The 17,282-nt window shown below is 47.1% G+C and overlaps 1 protein-coding gene across 1 annotated transcript in view; it reads left to right on the forward strand.

Annotated features, from left to right (window-relative positions):
- Nucleotides 1-17,282, forward strand: part of RAB31 (RAB31, member RAS oncogene family) — a 331,933-nt gene that overhangs the window by 110,789 nt on the left and 203,862 nt on the right. Inside the window, exon 2 of the mRNA XM_078688146.1 lies at nucleotides 6,847-6,926. Within this exon, the coding sequence (XP_078544272.1) occupies nucleotides 6,847-6,926 (80 nt within the window). The remainder of the gene's footprint in view (nucleotides 1-6,846; nucleotides 6,927-17,282) is intronic.

Raw genomic sequence — 17,282 nt, forward strand, 5'->3', positions numbered from 1 at the left:
CTGATAGCACAATGGCGTCCTCGTGTCTTCGTTTTGGATTTTAAGCCTAGACCTCTTTTAGTAAAAGTCAAACTACAGGCCCCAGAATGCAGATATTTTGGCTAAAAGGCTGCAACTGACTGTGCATAGCTGCCAATGGGCCTGTGTAATACCTTCAAAGCACGACGAAAGGACAATAAAAAAAAAATATATATATATTGTTACAATGTTTCACCAGGAAAGTTCCGCTTGCACTTGCAGATGTCTTAGTGACTTCAAATTGATATAAATTGCTCCAGCAATCTTTATTTTCAAAGCATGCCAGCAACCCAACGCGTTTCAATCTCCACAGAGATCTTGCTCACGGGTAATTTGACAAAGACACAGCAGCATTTTTTTCTTTTTTAAACAAAGTTTCCTGTATCATTACATCACTTCCTAAAGGGCGCCGATATGCATTCTGGATACAGTAGTTTATCTTATATATAAAAAAACGAATTTCATATATACAATCTACCTCAACTTTATGTTTTTTCTTTTTTTCTTTCTTTTCATTTTTTTAACTTTTCTTATTTTAATCATAAAGAGTCACCCAGTGCACCAAAATAAATATTTCTACATGTACTCACAGTTGTTTCTCTTTCCAATTAAGTCATTGACCATCCGTATTGTGAATTTCAATTAGTTATATAATGCCTCACAAAAGCCTTTTTACATTTCAGTTATATTGCTGGTTAAGATAAGACTAATCATTTCCTCATAGCTAAGATCAAATCAATTATATTTTTCAAAATTTCAACCTGTGCTAACTTCAGCATACCTCAAAATTGTCTTTCTATTTCTAGCCCTCCAGTGGGCGTTTTAATGATGACCTCATTTTGATAAGTATCAATTCATCCATTTTCTTACCATTTACATCATTTCCCAGTATAATATTAGGATTTGTAAGGCGACATTCATTAAGGGCAGTTTGTTATTGTAATCTTTTCCTTACATTTTACTTTTTCCTTATCTATGATGGCATCATCTTTCATAGTGATCTAAATTATTTAACGCAAGCAGGTGCAGAGATCAGTTCTTGCTCAGCTTTGCACTAAAATCATCACATTTGTCAGCTAAATACCATAAGTGCTCAAACCCAAAAGAAAATTAATTTTGATTAAAAAAACGTCCTAGAAGACAATGATTAATCCAATATTTACATATATACATTTCAGGGAAGTAAAGTCACAATTATCAGTCAAATTCATAGCAAGTGTACATTTATGAGTTATAGGTGAGGGTGTAACTTTTCGTCCTGATTAAGTCCATGCGGAGACAGAGTGCGGAAATTTATGGTATGTCGAGACTCCTTTTGTCTCAAGATCTTTTCTCTGTCACCACCTCGTGTACTTCGTTCAATCGCTTCTACTGTGTAGAATTTAAGGTCTTTCCAGTTCCCTGCATGTTCACTCTCCATGTGTTTGGCCACCGCGTTGCTTCTATCATTGTTTATAGTGGCTCGTACGTGTTCTAAAATCCTTTTCTTAAGTTCACAAATTATACTACCCACGTACTTTAAGTGAAATGGGCATTCAATGATGTAAATAATAAATTGGCTTTTACGCGTGTTTAGTTGTATCTTCCATTTCTTTTTGTTAGCCATCTCAGTTTCCTTCATGTTTTTTGCAATTATACAAACTTTAGAATTTGTCCATTTATAGATCCATGTTGGATCCATGTTTCATTCTTTTTGTTATTAAAGTGTCTATCAACTAGCTGATCTTTGAGGTTGCTTGCTCTGTTGAATGTTATACTTGGGTGATACCCTACTGTGGCATCTAGATGCAAAATATGCTTGTTTTTTCGTAGTATTCGAGTGATTTGTTTATTCTCAGTAGAGATGGGTGTGATCAGGCGTATTTTTTTGTATAATTTTCATTCTTATCACCTATCTGATTTTTCTCCTTGATTAATTCAGATCTTTGTAATTTTTCAGTTTTTAAAAGGCAATTCGGTACCACTTGTAATCCCGTTGTCTGAATATGGCTGCTGTCCAAATGCTGTTTTATGCCATTCATTCCCTTGCGAACAAATCCTACTTATCCTTAGGAATTCCCCATAAGGAACATTATTGATCAGGATGGGTTGATGGAAACTGTCTGTGTGTAATGTGGCATTAGTTGCTGTTTTCTTTCGGTGTAATGTGGTGTGAACTTCATTATTCTGGATATACATTTCAGTATCAAGGAAGACCACTCTCTCCTCACTTATTTTATAAGTAAATCTGAGATTATTTCTGTATTGTTTAAAATCTCAAAGTACTCCGCAAATTCCTCCTTGGAGCCATCCCAGATTAATATTGAATAGTCAATATATCTTGACCACATGATGATTTTGTTGACATAATCATCATTGTTAGGATTCCAGGCCAAATTGCTATCCCACCAATATATATGTATTCTCTTTACAGTGACATTTCAATATGCTTTTGGTCAGCTTCATTTTGAACAAAAATATTTTACACAAGTGAAAATATTGATTATTTTCATTACTGTTGAGAATTGAGCACTATGAGATTCTTCATGCTGAATATCAGCTCTGAGTGATGCAGAGAGGTTTAAGGCACGATGATGGTGCGTGCAGATACCTGCTATCATCCAAGTACTTGAGTACGAGGCCATCGGACCAAACAGGGTAATAGTATTGGCGCTCCAGGGCACAACAGAGGACCTGATACTTCTGTCCAATGAATGTTGATTTATGCAAGATATGTCCACAGACAATAGATTGACTTCGGCCAAATTATTATGGACTTGGTCTTCCACATCTTGCCAATTCTTTCCCCTTTAATAAAAGGAGATTGACCTTCCATTGTCTATTATAACCTTTTCACAATTCAGTTTCAAAATATATTCCTAACAGCAAAGTCATCAATAAACTACAATTTATAAAAGAGTTTTCAAGGAATTTTCCTTTTGTTGTATTTTTTAAAGAGGAAAGGTAACTTTTCAGTAAATAATTTTTGCCGAAAAATGCCATAAACAGCCAAAATAAAATTAAAGAACGTTTCTATAAAACATACCTGAAGATCTGAAACAAAGCACTGTCAGATACCGCCCAGTGCAACGAGAACGAAGCCAGGCGCTTAGGCAGACACTCAGCTGTTCGACAGAGTTTGGTTGCTGTTGGGTTTCCTAGAGTTTAATTAGCTTGCTCTGAAATTCTTATTTTCGTCATCACCCTCATCCTATTGCAAGAAATGGAAGTTCATAAAAAACAATTACAAATTTGCATCTCTCATTACAGTGTCAGAATCTAAAATAAGGATAAGGTGGGCTAGATTAGCCACATTCCAAACTACAGTAAAATCAGTTTGGAAAAGCAAAGTTATACAACCTGAGTGTAAAGTGTACAATTATATTACACTACAGTAGTCTATATTGTAGTTTAATAGAATTGTACACTGTATTCATTTATATTCAGTTTTTACTGCTTTTAGGATCGATTGCCTGAGAATATGTCAGCTAAAAAATTGGAAGTATATTTTACCCCAAATCCTTTAGCATTTATTTTAGTAGAATACTCTTTTTTTTCAGCGCATGGCTTAACTATTTGTTGGCTAATTTGAATACACTGACTCTAATAAAAGAAGCATTGACAATGCCAGTAACTGTGGCTTTTGTACAGGGCATGCACCCAGGCACTATCTAGATGCACACAAAGTCACAGAGAGGCACTCATGAATTACTATGATTTTAAAGTTCCTTACCACCACGATTTATCTGGTGGTAAGGATCAAAAAAAGTGCAGAGGTGTAGCTTGGCCAATAAGATTGGGGGGTGTGAGATTCAAATATCCCAACAGTGATGCTCGGATAACTTGTTAAAACATATGACAAGCCCAACATGAGGGGGGATTAGGAGGCAGGGAAAGAGAAAGGTTAGGGGCACTTAAAACACATTTTCAAACTATTCAATAATTTTGAAGGCCTTCAAAACAGAGACGAGAGAGAGTGTGTGTGTTTTTGTCACTGTTTGCATATACAAATCCCAAAGATGACATAAAGTAACAAGATGTAGCGATTAGGCAAGTTTGCTCTTTCTAAGCTGGAAGATTTGTTTGTGAGATTGAATTTCATTCCATACACCAAAGAGCTTTCCGGTGGAGGACATGTGGCCAAGTCTGACCATCAAAAGCTTCCTCCTTCCAAAGAGTCATTTAAAGATTTACAATACACTTTGAAGCCTGTTCCAAATATGATTAAAATATAACATGCAAGTGGTAATTAAAATGCCTCATCTTTAATTGTTAAAACAGTAGATCAGTTCTTTATAAACTTGCAGCCAAACATTTCTGTGCATTCAGCTTGCAAAACCTGGGTGTAGAATTTTCATTAGTAAACATTTCTGGCCAAAGTAATTTAGCCACTACAAACACAGTACTTCAAAATAGGAAAAGAGTTCAGGTCAGGCTTGAAAATCTCACCGTTAATCCACTTTCGTTATAGATTTGTGGTCTAGAACTGATAAAGTATCAGACCAGTAATGTCTGTAATGCTGGTAGCGATCTAGATGCCTGACCAACTCTGAGTACTTCAAGCGGTGTATCCTATGTGACTCCTACAAACTGTTTCTAAATTGGATATTGGCTCGCAGGCATATTAGCTACTGCATTAATGGTAAAGGTACTTACAAGTGAAGTGCCAGATTTATTTTTGAAAATCGGTTTCTACGAAAGATCTTTTACAATGAAAATCGTCAGATACCTATATTCTGCATTCCTTGTAAATTGCGTGCAGTCCAGTACTAAGTGTGTTTTGAGGCACCAAAAGCCAACATTTTCCTTTTACCATAGTGGATTTTTAAACTATTCTGGTCGGTATTTTTTGGTCGGTATTTTTTAAAAGGGCAGTAAATGCTTCTCGCATGACGACTCCAATATGACCCGAGAATAGGAGGTCATCGGCATAGTAAAGTGCTGACAACCTGTTGGTGCCTAAAATTTGGAAACTGAAATTCCAAGCCCTAAAAAAGTAGTTTCAGCTATACACACACCATCATCATCATCATCATCATCATCATCATCATCAATATCCTTTATTACTGTTACTTATGCAGAGATGGCAAACTGAGTCTTTGGCAAGTGTACATCTCGGCTACCCCTTTCACACATGATCAGATTACATACATGTGCATTAGTGCATGGCAGTATAGCACCAACATTTGCGGTGACTTGGTAAGTCAACATATTGATTTGGCACTACAAATAACCCCCCAAAAATATTTTTGCATAACTTTGCACTATAAATGTCACAGTGGTAGGATGTTAGCACAGAGGTATCCTGCACTTGGTGTTGAAGGAGCTGGGTTCCATGTTCTAGATCTGCTCTGGAACCTCAGGTCGATGGATTTGTTATCAGCATGAAAGCGTGGGGGGGAAGAAATAGTGACTAAATCATTTCAGTTCCAATTTACTATGACTCTTAAACACAGAATCCCAATTGAGTTTAGGAGTTTATTACAAAGAAAAAAATAATTGGACATACAGGCACCTCAAAGTGAGGGTGTAGAAATACATTGGAACCAATACGAAGCCATGTCTATGGATGAAATTAAGACAGTGCAACATGCACAAGATAATTAGTTTTAGGATCAGGATAAAAAAAGATGACTGAGCAGACATCAATATTCCCCTTCATTGGAAGTTCATGGGTATAAAGCATTAATCTGTCCCTACACTACTACTAGCGTGAAATCCCTACAAAGCATTTCCCAAGGCCAGATCAGTTAAGGTGTCAGCCTGTGAAGTCTTCCTAAGAAGTCCCTTCACATCAGTTGGGTCAAATAGCATAAATCTACAGAGCTCGTCCTAAAATGCTCTCTCGAGACAAGGCAGAAGTTCCCAGACACTTTTCCTTGTTACGATACATCAATACCACAGGTAGTACTCCATGATCCTTTGCAAAATCACACCATCCAGTCAGGCCACCTCCTCGTAGGTACCTATCTATTAGGCAGCGATGCTCCCAAGCTTTGACAAGAAGACCTTGATTCCTAAGCTTGCTCCGATGAGAAGGTACAACAGTTCTCCATTATCCGTATCAGCGGTCAATGTATAATTTTCTCCCTAAGCCTTACTCCTAAAACAAAAACATTATTCTTACTAACAAAGATGATTCTTCCACCTGCATCAGAAATGTGAGAGAACAAATCCAACATGCACATGAAATTCAACTATTAAATCTAATGCGAGAGCTTCCAAGGAAAATGCATTTCAGACCTACAGAAATCGGCCAACATAAGAAATAGCACACCGGCCTTACGAAATTACATATAAAAGAACACTTTCTGCTGAGCACTTCTAACTCCCCATGTTACATAAGTACATCAAATCTGTGAATAATTGTCAGCAGCATACACAATTTATGCATGTTAATGTTTTCAGCTAAACACATATACATTTCAACGTTAATTACTTCGTTTATATGACAATGTTCCTACTACACCACAATTCACGTTAATACAGTTCATGTTCTACTGTCCCAGGTTAATACGACAAAGGATTTTATGCGGGTGCAGACTAGTCGTGATTCTGATGCATCCCTATGAATGAAAGAGCAAAATTTGCGCTACATCAGTGTCATCACCACTACTTCAATTATGCTGTTTTAATGACTGTAAAGGGCTGTTGTCTTAAAATAAAACACAAAGTCCTCTAATAGGAGCCTAGCACACACCCTATTTTCAAGTAGATGTCATAGGAATGCATAAGTAAAACTTGCTCTGGACGTGCAGCAAATTCACCAATGTTGTAAAAATATCTTAAAGGTTTTGTGGAGAAACTAATATAAAAATATTCATCTTGGATCTCTGTTCAATTTTACAGGATACTGGTGTCGGGAAGTCAAGCATAGTTTGTCGTTTCGTTCAAGATCATTTTGACCACAATATATGCCCAACCATTGGGTAAGTACCCTGCATGGTGAGATGACAATGCATTCATTTTATTCACTGACCTGAAATTACTTGGACTCTACTAGTGGCAGCATAGGTAGGAAATGATATATTCTGATATGTCTAATAAGGGCACAGGCTGAATTTATGAAAGCAGAGAAGGCCTGGGATCTGGTAGAGGTATCTCGGATGTTGGTGTGTGATGGGCGTAACAAGACGTATTTGAAGGGCAATTGCAGGTGTTTGACTCTAATATTGACTTTGTCAGTAAGGCAAAGCAGATAAATCTCAGAGCTTCAATGGGTAACCGAGATGGGAATTATAAACATAGGAAATATTGTCCACCTGGGAGAAATCAACACTTTTTATTTTTATTTTACAGAGTTTTATATAGCACGAACTTGACCTGAATCGGGGATCAAGCGCTTTACAAAGCACCAGTTGCATTACATGAGTACACACTCATTTTTGTTAGGCACAGGGAGATTACATGATTTGCCCAGATTCACAGGATGTTCATCGTCAATGCCAAGACTCGAACCCAGTTCCCCAGATTCCAGGTCGACCGCCCTAGCCTTTAGGCTAACTCCTCTCCACTTTGTATTTTTCACTGGTCCACTCTGTAATATGGAATGGGCAAGAATGTTGGGGTAAATTCTAGACCCCTTTCAGTGCATTGCTGGTGGATTTGGTTAACTAAAGGGTTAAACTATTATCCCCGTTTCGTGATAAAGAGATTATTGTGCATATCCATCCAACGCATTGTTTAATGAAACTGAAGTGTCATATTTATCATAATGGTAGTGTGAACAAAAACTAGGTTCCTAGGCAAGCTATTGATGTTATTTAAACAACCAAATAAATATAAAAATATAATAGTAAATAACTAAGCATTGCCTATTCACCAGATTTGCCAATGTGCTGCATCTTGATCACCAAGACGAAGAGTTTAGCTAATAGATGCCATGGACTAAGGCATCATTCACATGTCTTGAACTGTATGACTCAGGAAATGATCAACTGGCAGAGAATAAGATTCATACACATCCACAAACGTGCGTAGATATCCTAACACATGCGACCCTTAAGGGGCAATCACTGAAGATGACATATTTAAATGCTCGAGATATAGAACTAGTAAACCAACAACCATCATGGAATGGAACACTGACCTCCTATTATTGGCCCCTAGATCAGACGCAAATCCCCTACGTAAGAATGTGAGGGGTATGCCATGGCAAGCCACCCAAACACCTTGCAAAACTGGGAGCGCACACAGCCTCTTTGCTCTTATTTACCTGCCGGTTGCGACGGACGGGTGTCCAGAGGGTGCTTGGGTATGGCTCCCTCTGATGTGTTAGAAGCACTGCCATCCCACTCATCTCCCTTGTTTTGTCTCTCCTACTGCATAATTGCATGGTTTTGTATCAGTCTTGCTATATTGCCTGTGCTTTTAATGTACTTTTATGATTATTAATTAATAATTGAATAAAGATTTATATTCATTAATTAATTTCACAGTCTTGTATTGTTTGCACAATTCATTCCCTGATATGAGGGGCACGACTCGTCACTGCATGCATATTGATGTACTTTTATTGTCAAGAATGTTGCACTAGGGGGCGTGGCTACGACACTGCCGAGCATGGTCGCCTGAGCCCTGAGCTCCGGGTCGGTCTCGGTGATTATCCCGCTTGAGGACCCCCTGGCGGCACCACCACCCGGGATTGATCCCTGACTGTCGCGGGACACCCTAGCGCCGACCTGGAGTGAGCTGGGTCCTGCGGCTGCTAGAGACTGAGCGCTTCGGAGGGAGCTGCGAAGGCGGCCGCCGGCCATTTTGCTTGGGCCCACATCTCGCGGTCGATCCCCGGCCTCGATTTCTGAGGGGCTGCCCGGAGACCGAGCCGCCGCGGGTGACCGGAGGACGGTGTTGGCGGGTACCCTGACCCCGAGTGCGGGAGATCGCCCCCTGGGAGCCCGACAGGCAGGAAGCGACGGGCCAAGCACCGGACCAAGGAGTGCCGGGACGCTGGGGTTGCGGAGCAGCTCGGAGTGGGCCCTGGGAGCGGAGGCGCCCATCAGTGGTGAGCGGCGCCGTGGACGACCGGCGCTCTGATCCTGCGGCGTAGTTGAAGAAGTGACACCAGCCTGGTGCCCGGGGGTGCGTTACGGCTGAGGGCTTGCTGGGCAGTGGCGGCGCAGCGTAAGGGCTGGTGGCCGCAGTGATTGTGGAGGGCCCAAGTCCGTCTGGGGGGACCCCCTCATGGCCCACAGTGGACCTTAGCAGCAGGGTGCTGGGGGTGCTGCGGACTCCTCGGGGCGGCCATCTGGCCCTGAGTGGGGACCTGGGTCCACTCTGCTGAACTCCTGGACTTTTGCGTTGGGTCCTGCCGGCGATCGAGAGAGGCCCGGAGCGGCGTAGGGTTGCTGGTGGTTTTGGCTGACAGCTGCGGGGACCTGGAACGGAGGGAGTCCCAGTGGGGTGCCAGGTGCCGAGGTCCGGCTGTGCCTGCTGGTTGCCCCCCCTTTTCCCTTCATCGTGTGCGACCCTGCCATCTCACCTGGCTCGCCGGCGGGAAAACGACTTTGGCCTGCTTTGAGGTACACGTTGGGACGGCCCTGCAGTGTTTGGCGCCGACGCGGTCGCCGGCAGGTCTCCATGGGGAAGCCGCGGAAAGGGACGGGCGTGGCGCCGCCGGACCAAGTTGAAGATTCCCTTGAAGCCCATGAACTGCAACAGACGGGCGACCAGGCAACAGGGCTGCAGCAGCAACAGATGGACCAAATTCTTAAGGCCATAGCGGACACGAGAGAGGCGCTGCGCCAGGACATCGCCCAGGTCTCCACGAGCCTTGGCCTTTTGAAGGCGGACCATAACAAGCTTGCTGACTGCGTCAAGGCCGCGGAGTTGGTAATAGAGACATTGGAGCCGGCCCAGAAGGCGTCGGATGCCACATTGGAGGGTGCAGCTGTTGGAAAGGAGAGCGGCTGACGCGGAAGGGCGCAACAGACGCAACAATATCCGCGTGGTGGGCCTACCCGAAAATGTTGAAGGGGACGACATGGTTGCGTACTTGGAGACCTGGCTGCGGGATGTGGTGGTCCCTGAAGGTTTGACGCACTCCTACACCTTGGAAAGAGCTCATAGGGTCCCGGCTCGTCCCCTTGCCCCGGGACGGCCTCCCCGACCGGTGATAGCTCGGCTACTCCACTTCAGGGACCAGGACATTATACTGCGGCAGGCCAGGCTGGCTGGCCCTTACAAGGTGGACAACGCATCTGTGTCGATATTTCCAGATTACTCCCAGGAGGTCCAGCGCAGCCGCTTCTCCTTCGTCGCTGTTAAGAGGGCTCTCCGCGATGAGGGGGTGCAGTACTCTCTGCTGTTCCCGGCTCGCCTGAGGGTACTGGTGGACGGAGTGGCGACGTTTTGTGCCTCACCGGACGACGCTTGGCAGTGGCTGGAGCGGTATCGAGCAGGCAAGGATGGCACGGGTGCCTGGACGGGGAATGCTGAGGACCGGCCGAAACCGCACAGGAGCAGGCGTAATCGGAGGAGAGAACAGCGCAGGAGGTCCCCCTTGGCCTCGCAGACGGACCGGGAGAGGAGGGCTGCCTTACGGGCGGTGTCGGACATCTCCGGAGCAGTGCCTGAGACCCAGGTGGCGGACTCAGGCTCCAGGCTGGGTTCGGATGAGGCGGAACCGGGTGGTTCGGATGGGGTTTCGGACAAGGAGGCTGGGGGTTGCCCCAGATCACCCCGCAGACGGCTGATGGACTACTGGATGAGTGACTACGGGACGCTGAGTCGTGGACAGTAAGGGGATGTGCTGGCTCTGTGTGGTGGGCGCGTTATGGGCGGATGGGGTCCTGCTTTCTGAGCGGATGGGAATGTAGTTGTACTCTGCTCCCTGGGGAAGGTGCTGGGTCCCTGCCCTTCTTAGTGGGGGGGTGGTGCTGCTGGGAGGGGGATGGGGGAGGTCTACTCTTAGTCGGGATCAACCTCTCCTGGTGTGACGGGTCTTGGCTGTCCGGCCGGCTGGTGGGGAGTCACCCCCTCGATCTCACATAGCTTGTGAGTCTCTGGTATCTTCCAGAGTTTCCCTCGTATTCGGGGGTTGGGTTTGGATGGGTGACAACTGTTTGATGCCTGTTCTGGGGGTGGGTGGGATGGGAGTTGGTTGGGGTTGTTTCGGGGTTTCTGAGTTTCTGGGAACTGTCAGTGTGCCGATGAGAATGTGGGGGATTGGACTTTGTTATGTGCCCGTTGATGGCGGCTAGATTAGACCTGAAGTGCATCACCTGGAATGTGCGGGGGCTCAACTCCATGAGGAAGAGATATAAAGTGCATGCATATTTAGTCCGGAGGGGGGTCCAGGTGGCTTTTTTGCAGGAGACACATTTAACGTTGGCAGAAGGGCCGGCGCTGCAGCGGCAATGGTAAGGGCAACTCTTTTATACTACTTACTCTGCGCATGCTAGGGGGGTGCTAATTTGGGTACGGGCGGGGGTCCCCTTTCAGCCATTAACCACTAGGGTGGATCCGGAAGGGAGGTTTGTGGCAGTGTTGGGGAGGCTGGATGGCCGGGATGTGGCGTTTTGCTGTGTTTACGCCCCTAACTTTGATCAGGCTGCGTTCTTCTCCGTGTTGTCAAGCCGGTTACCGGATATGCTGGTGGGCACGGTGTACATGGGAGGGGACTTTAATTCTGTAGCAGATGTTGAGATGGACCGTTCCCGTCCACCGCTTGCTCAGTCGGTGTTGCGCAGAGTGGCCAAGGCTCGGAGGGACTGGCAGGACCGGTGGGGACTCCAGGATGCGTGGCGGACGTGTCATCCCACGGATAGGGACTATTCGTTTTATTCGGTACCGCATGATTTACATGTGCGTCTCGACACATTCCTCTGCTCGGGCGGGGCTCAGGAGCTTACGCGTGATTGCGAGTACCTGGCGCGGACCATATCGGACCATAACCCTTGCCTGCTTACGGTCCTATGGACCAGACAGCGGCAGCCGGTTCCCACGTGGCGGTTGAACCCGCTGGCGCTGGAGGACCCGGTCTTCCACGCTGAAGTGCAGGACTGCATTGAACGATACTTCCTTGAGAACTCGGGTACTGCGACCACTCGAGCAATTGAGTGGGACGCCTTCAAGGTGGTGGTGCGAGGCGCGTGCCTCTCGTCTTTGTCGGGGGTTCGCCAGACGCTGCTGGCTGATGTCACGCGGGAGGAGGCCGCTCTGCGGCAGGCGGAGAGGAGCGGCCACGGGGCGGGCGGCAATAGGGAAGAAGTGCTAGCAGCTCGAGAGCGGGTGGCCACCCAGGTGGAGAGGCTCCGCTGCCATGACTACCGGAAATATATGGTCCGAGCGCATGCGGAACGGGATCGGGTCAGCTCGCTGCTGGCATGGCTGGCTAATCCTGAAACTAGGGGTATGCCGATTTTGTCGCTGGCTACGCCGACTGGGGACCTGGTCCATTCGCAGCAAGAGATTAACGCTCAGTTTCGGGATTACTACGAGGAACTTTATCGGAGCAGGATGACGGCGCACCCGGCGGCACCGGATGCCTTTCTTGAAGAGGCTCAGCTGCAGCGGCTGGATCCAGAGCAGGGCGCCGCGTTGGGGGCGGCTATTACGCTGGGGGAGATCAGAGCGGCGATTAAGCATATGGCCAGGAAGAAAACGCCAGGGGGAGACGGCCTCCCGGTGGAGTTTTATGCTGCATATGTGGATCTCCTGGCACCTCGATTACACCAGGTCTATGGGGAGGCCTGGGAGCAGGGTAGATTGCCGGCGTCGGCACGAGAGGCGATCGTAGTGCCGCTGTTGAAAAAGGGCGGCCTTCCCACGGCTAGGACGGCATATCGCCCGCTATCGATGCTCACGGTGGACTACAAGGTGTTGAGCAGGATCCTGGCGACACGGCTGACTGCCCATATGTGCTCTCTGGTACACCCGGACCAGTCGGGCTTTATCCCCACTAGGAACACCTCGACATGTATACGGCGCCTGATAAGGGTCATGGATGTTGAAGGGGAGGGCCCCACGGGGGCGGCCGTGCTGTCGGTGGATATCGAAAAGGCATTCGATAGTGTGGAATGGCCTTATTTGTTCTGCGTGCTCCTTCGGTTCAGGCTGGGGGATGGCTTCGTCCGTTGGACGAGGCTGCTATATGAGTCGGCTACGGCTAGGGTCCGAATGGGCTGCTCCATATCCGCGGCGTGCTCGGTAGGACGGGGCACCAGACAGGGTTGCTCATTATCCCCGCTCCTTTTCGCTTTGGCGATTGAGCCGCTGGCGGCGCGGGCCCGACAGGGTCGGTACTTTGAGGGGGTCCCGTCACGCGGCGACTTGCATTATATCTCCTTGTATGCCGACGACCTCTTGTTATACCTGGCCGATGTGGACGCGTCAGTGACGGGAGCGCGGGCCTTGCTCCAGGAGTTCGGGAACCTGTCGGGCCTCCGGGTTAACTGGTCTAAGACCTGCCTCTTTCCCTTGACTTCCCGCTGCGCCCAGCCTGAGGTGCTGGATGGCCTGCGCTGGGAACCGGATTGCCTGCAGTACCTCGGAGTCCATGTATATCACACACATTCACTCCTTTATGAGGGGAATGTGGGTAGGGCCATGAGGGGCATTAGAGGCAGCATGGGGTTTTGGCGCGTCCTTCCGTTATCTATGGCAGGGCGCATTGCGTTGTTGAAAATGGTGGTCCTGCCGCGCCTACTATATTTTTTCCGCACGCTGCCGGTGTGGATACCGCCTTCCTTTTTCCGAACATTAAGATCCGTGGTGATAGGTTTTATCTGGGGCACTGGCAGGAGACGCATAGCACTGAATACTTTGCTTAGGTCCTGAGAGGAGGGTGGCCTAGCAGTGCCGGACTTCGAATGGTATTATTTGGCTGCTCAACTTCAGTGGCTCACGCAGGCGGTGGCGTGGGAATTTAGAGGACCGGACGGACCGCAGGGTCGGATTGTGCAGCGCCATGTCCTGTCCTTTATTGTGCTCCATCAGGAGCTTCGGTTGGAGCGGCTGACTCTTGAAGAGCGAACCCTTCGTCGGTGCTGGCTGCGTGGCTACAGGCGGGTGGGGTGTCGTGCCCCATACGCGCCGGAAATTCCCTTAGGCATGTGTACTGCCCTCCCACATGGCGGGGATTGGTCGGCGCTTGCCAGTTGGGAGGACTCCGGGGTTCACATGATAGGGGATTTATATCGGGATGGCGCCTTGATGCCGTTCGGTGCCCTGCAGGAGGCCTTCGATCTGCCGAGGGGTGACTTCCTGTTACATGCGGCTTTGGTTGCTGGGATTCAGAGGCGCTGGAGGATGGGGCTGGTGGAACCGCCCACGTCGCTGGGCTGCCAGTATGTCGTGATGGCGGCTGGCACTTATAAGGCCATCACATGCCTGTACCGGAGGCTGGCGCTGGCTGACCCTCCTCCCCTTGACGGGCTGCGGGAGCGCTGGGAGGCTGACCTTGGTTGGCAGATACCGGAGACGACCTGGCCTCAGCTTGTACGCAGGGCCTGGAAGGGCACCCGTAATGTTAGGTTTCAACTGGTTCAGTATTACACACTCCATAGGGCGTATTGGACGCCTGCCAAAATCCAACGGATCTTCGGAGGTGCGCAATCGATGTGTCCACGCTGCGCAGCGGCGGACGCTGACTTTGAGCATATGTTCTGGTCGTGCACAGGGCTTGGCGCATACTGGATTGATGTTTTCGCTTGCCTGAATGCGGTTACGGGTCGTCAGGTTGATGCAGACGCGGGAGCATGCCTGCTGCTCTGGTTTCCCCATACACCTGCCACAAAGGTCACTAGCAAGTTTTATGATCTGGGGTTCATAGTGGCCAAAAGGGAACTTACGCTACATTGGAAATCTAGAGGGGGACCTAACTTCCTGAGGTGGCGGAGGTGCTTCCTGCAATGGGCCGCGTGCGAAGGTTCTCTTAGATTGCAATTGGCTAGGCGTACGGCCAACGACACAGCGCTAGATACAGCCAGGGCGTGGAGCGCGCTTGTGACGGATTTACAATCACTTTTAGAGGCTGATGATGGTGGAGAGGCTGGCGGCCCGGCGAATCCGGAGGGGGACACGGGGCAGGGGGGGGGGAAGTTAGTGTTGTGGAAGAGGGGAATTAGACAGTGGGCCGGGTGCGGGGAGAGGGCGGACTGCCTGGGTCAATCGAGCCCAGGGACGGAGTGGAGGTCTTGTGCAGCACTGGGCAGTACCTGGACTTCCGTATGGACATGGACTGGGGAGGAGTATCACCTGCTACCTATAGGATAGGTCTGACACGTCGTAACAAGGGCATGGAGGCACACTGACAAAGGGAGGGGTGGGGGTAGAGGGGGTGGCGGGATTTCTTGGTTAGGGATTGTTGTTGGGGATTGCAAGGAAGTGACATGGCTGTATGCGCTAAGTACGGAAAGGTCTGTGAACCAAGTTTGTATGCTGTGTGCACAAAGTCAATAAAAAAAGTAAAAAAAAAAAAAAAAGAATGTTGCACTAGGTAAAACCCAATGAAGAGCAAATAAAAAAAACAGACCATGGTCAAGCTTTATAAAGTTCACATTCATTAGCACAGCTGGTTTCCCTGAGCCGCTCTGATCTGATAGATTTGTACACTACAGTGAGTTGGTGTGAAGGGGATAGGGGATTGTTTGTGACAGCCAAAAACCTTCTGCATATATACCGCTAGAAAAGGATATTCATAATTAGTCACCAAAGATATTTGAAATGTCGTACTTGTGTGAAATGCAGATCGAAATACTGAGCACTGGCAATACTGACAAAGATTGTGACTTATAGTGGACATATTTTAATTTGCATTTGTATAAGACTTTACTTCAAAGATTGGGTACCATGAACTTTAATTCAACGAGTCACCATCTCTTAACTTGTGGCCAATCTGAAAGATTACATCAATAAGGAAAAACGGGCCACTTGGTAGCAGAGTTGGCATACTTTGCCCAGGGCCGGCCTAAGGCATGTGCAAGCTGTGCACCTGCACAGGGCCGCCACGCCAATATATATCCTTAGATAAATATTTGCGTGGCGGCCCCTGGCAGGGATTTGGCGGCCTCGGGCCCCCTACCTACACTCCCTGCTCAGGGCCTCCGTGAGCCTAGAGCCGGCCCTGCTTTGCCTCTTAGCAATTTTCCCACAATTATTACCCGATGTTATACACCATACTCAGTTACTTCAGTTAGGTCTCTGTTATCCTGAATTCCCACAATTCAAGCCAATACTTTCCTTCAATTACACAAAGTAAAGGCAGATGATAACATTTTGGCTGATCAACACTTCCAGGTAACACCAGTGTATAAAAAGAGGGATTTAGTGTGGCCTTACTTTGCTTTTCTATCTACACTGGATTTCCACCCAAAATTTGCAACCTATTTTGTGGATTCCTTTCTGATAGTTTGATTTGTGAGTAAAGGTACAGTAGCTTCAGCTTTTCCTCTGGAAATGGTGGGTACAACCGGACTTTCAGACTGATGGGTCACCACAATTTGAGGTTGAGGAAAGTTGCAGTATTTGGTGGCCTGAGGTTATGGGCCACCTAGGTGCTCCTGGGAACCTGCGTCTGGGGTGGTACCTGGCAACTTTTCACTTTGTGTGGCTTTTTCTCTTCCTCTTTCTCTACCATCCAAGTTCATTAACCGGCATAGTGTCTCATCTTTCTTTTTTTCTTCTTTCTTGGTTCCTTCTGGCTTTGACCTTTTTGGCTTGTACTTTGGACTTCGATTTAGGATTTCGTTTTGGCTGTGGCTTTGGCTCTTGGTTCTTCTTTTTCCTTTCAGCACATTGCTTTGAGAGTTGGTAACTTACCTGGTCTTGCTGAACCGGTATGCGCTAGCTTCCTTCTCCAATCTGCTTTTTCATTTTCCATAGGACTGCTTCACAGAAGCTGTTAAGCAAATACATTAAAAAATTACAAGAAGATTACTTATATACACCAAGTTTGTTGCGCAAATTTGCATCTTTATGCTCCTTTTGTTATAGTGTGCATTTACTGGTCTGAAATCCCAGCCTGGGATATTCCCACTCAGAAGCTAGAAATCTGTCCTGAGAAAATACCCTGTGGAGAGGCTGCGAAATCCTGGTTGTTTCTCCTCTCTGCCCATTCCCCCTTCCAGCAAGTGTTTTATCTCCTGCCTACAGCATTTGTATATGTACTGGCAGAATTACGTTTATTTGATCGGGGACGGATTGCCATCGGACTCTGCTGACTATTGTCCTCAAACCTGTCAAATATCACTAAATTCTACATGAACCTTCGTAACAAGGGCTAAGGAAATATCATAATGAATAGCTGGCAAAATAACCATTCCTGCAACACATTAGAAGGCCAA

The sequence above is a fragment of the Lissotriton helveticus genome, chromosome 4_1 (genome assembly GCF_964261635.1).
Source record: "Lissotriton helveticus chromosome 4_1, aLisHel1.1, whole genome shotgun sequence".
In the NCBI taxonomy this organism is placed as follows: domain Eukaryota; kingdom Metazoa; phylum Chordata; class Amphibia; order Caudata; family Salamandridae; genus Lissotriton; species Lissotriton helveticus.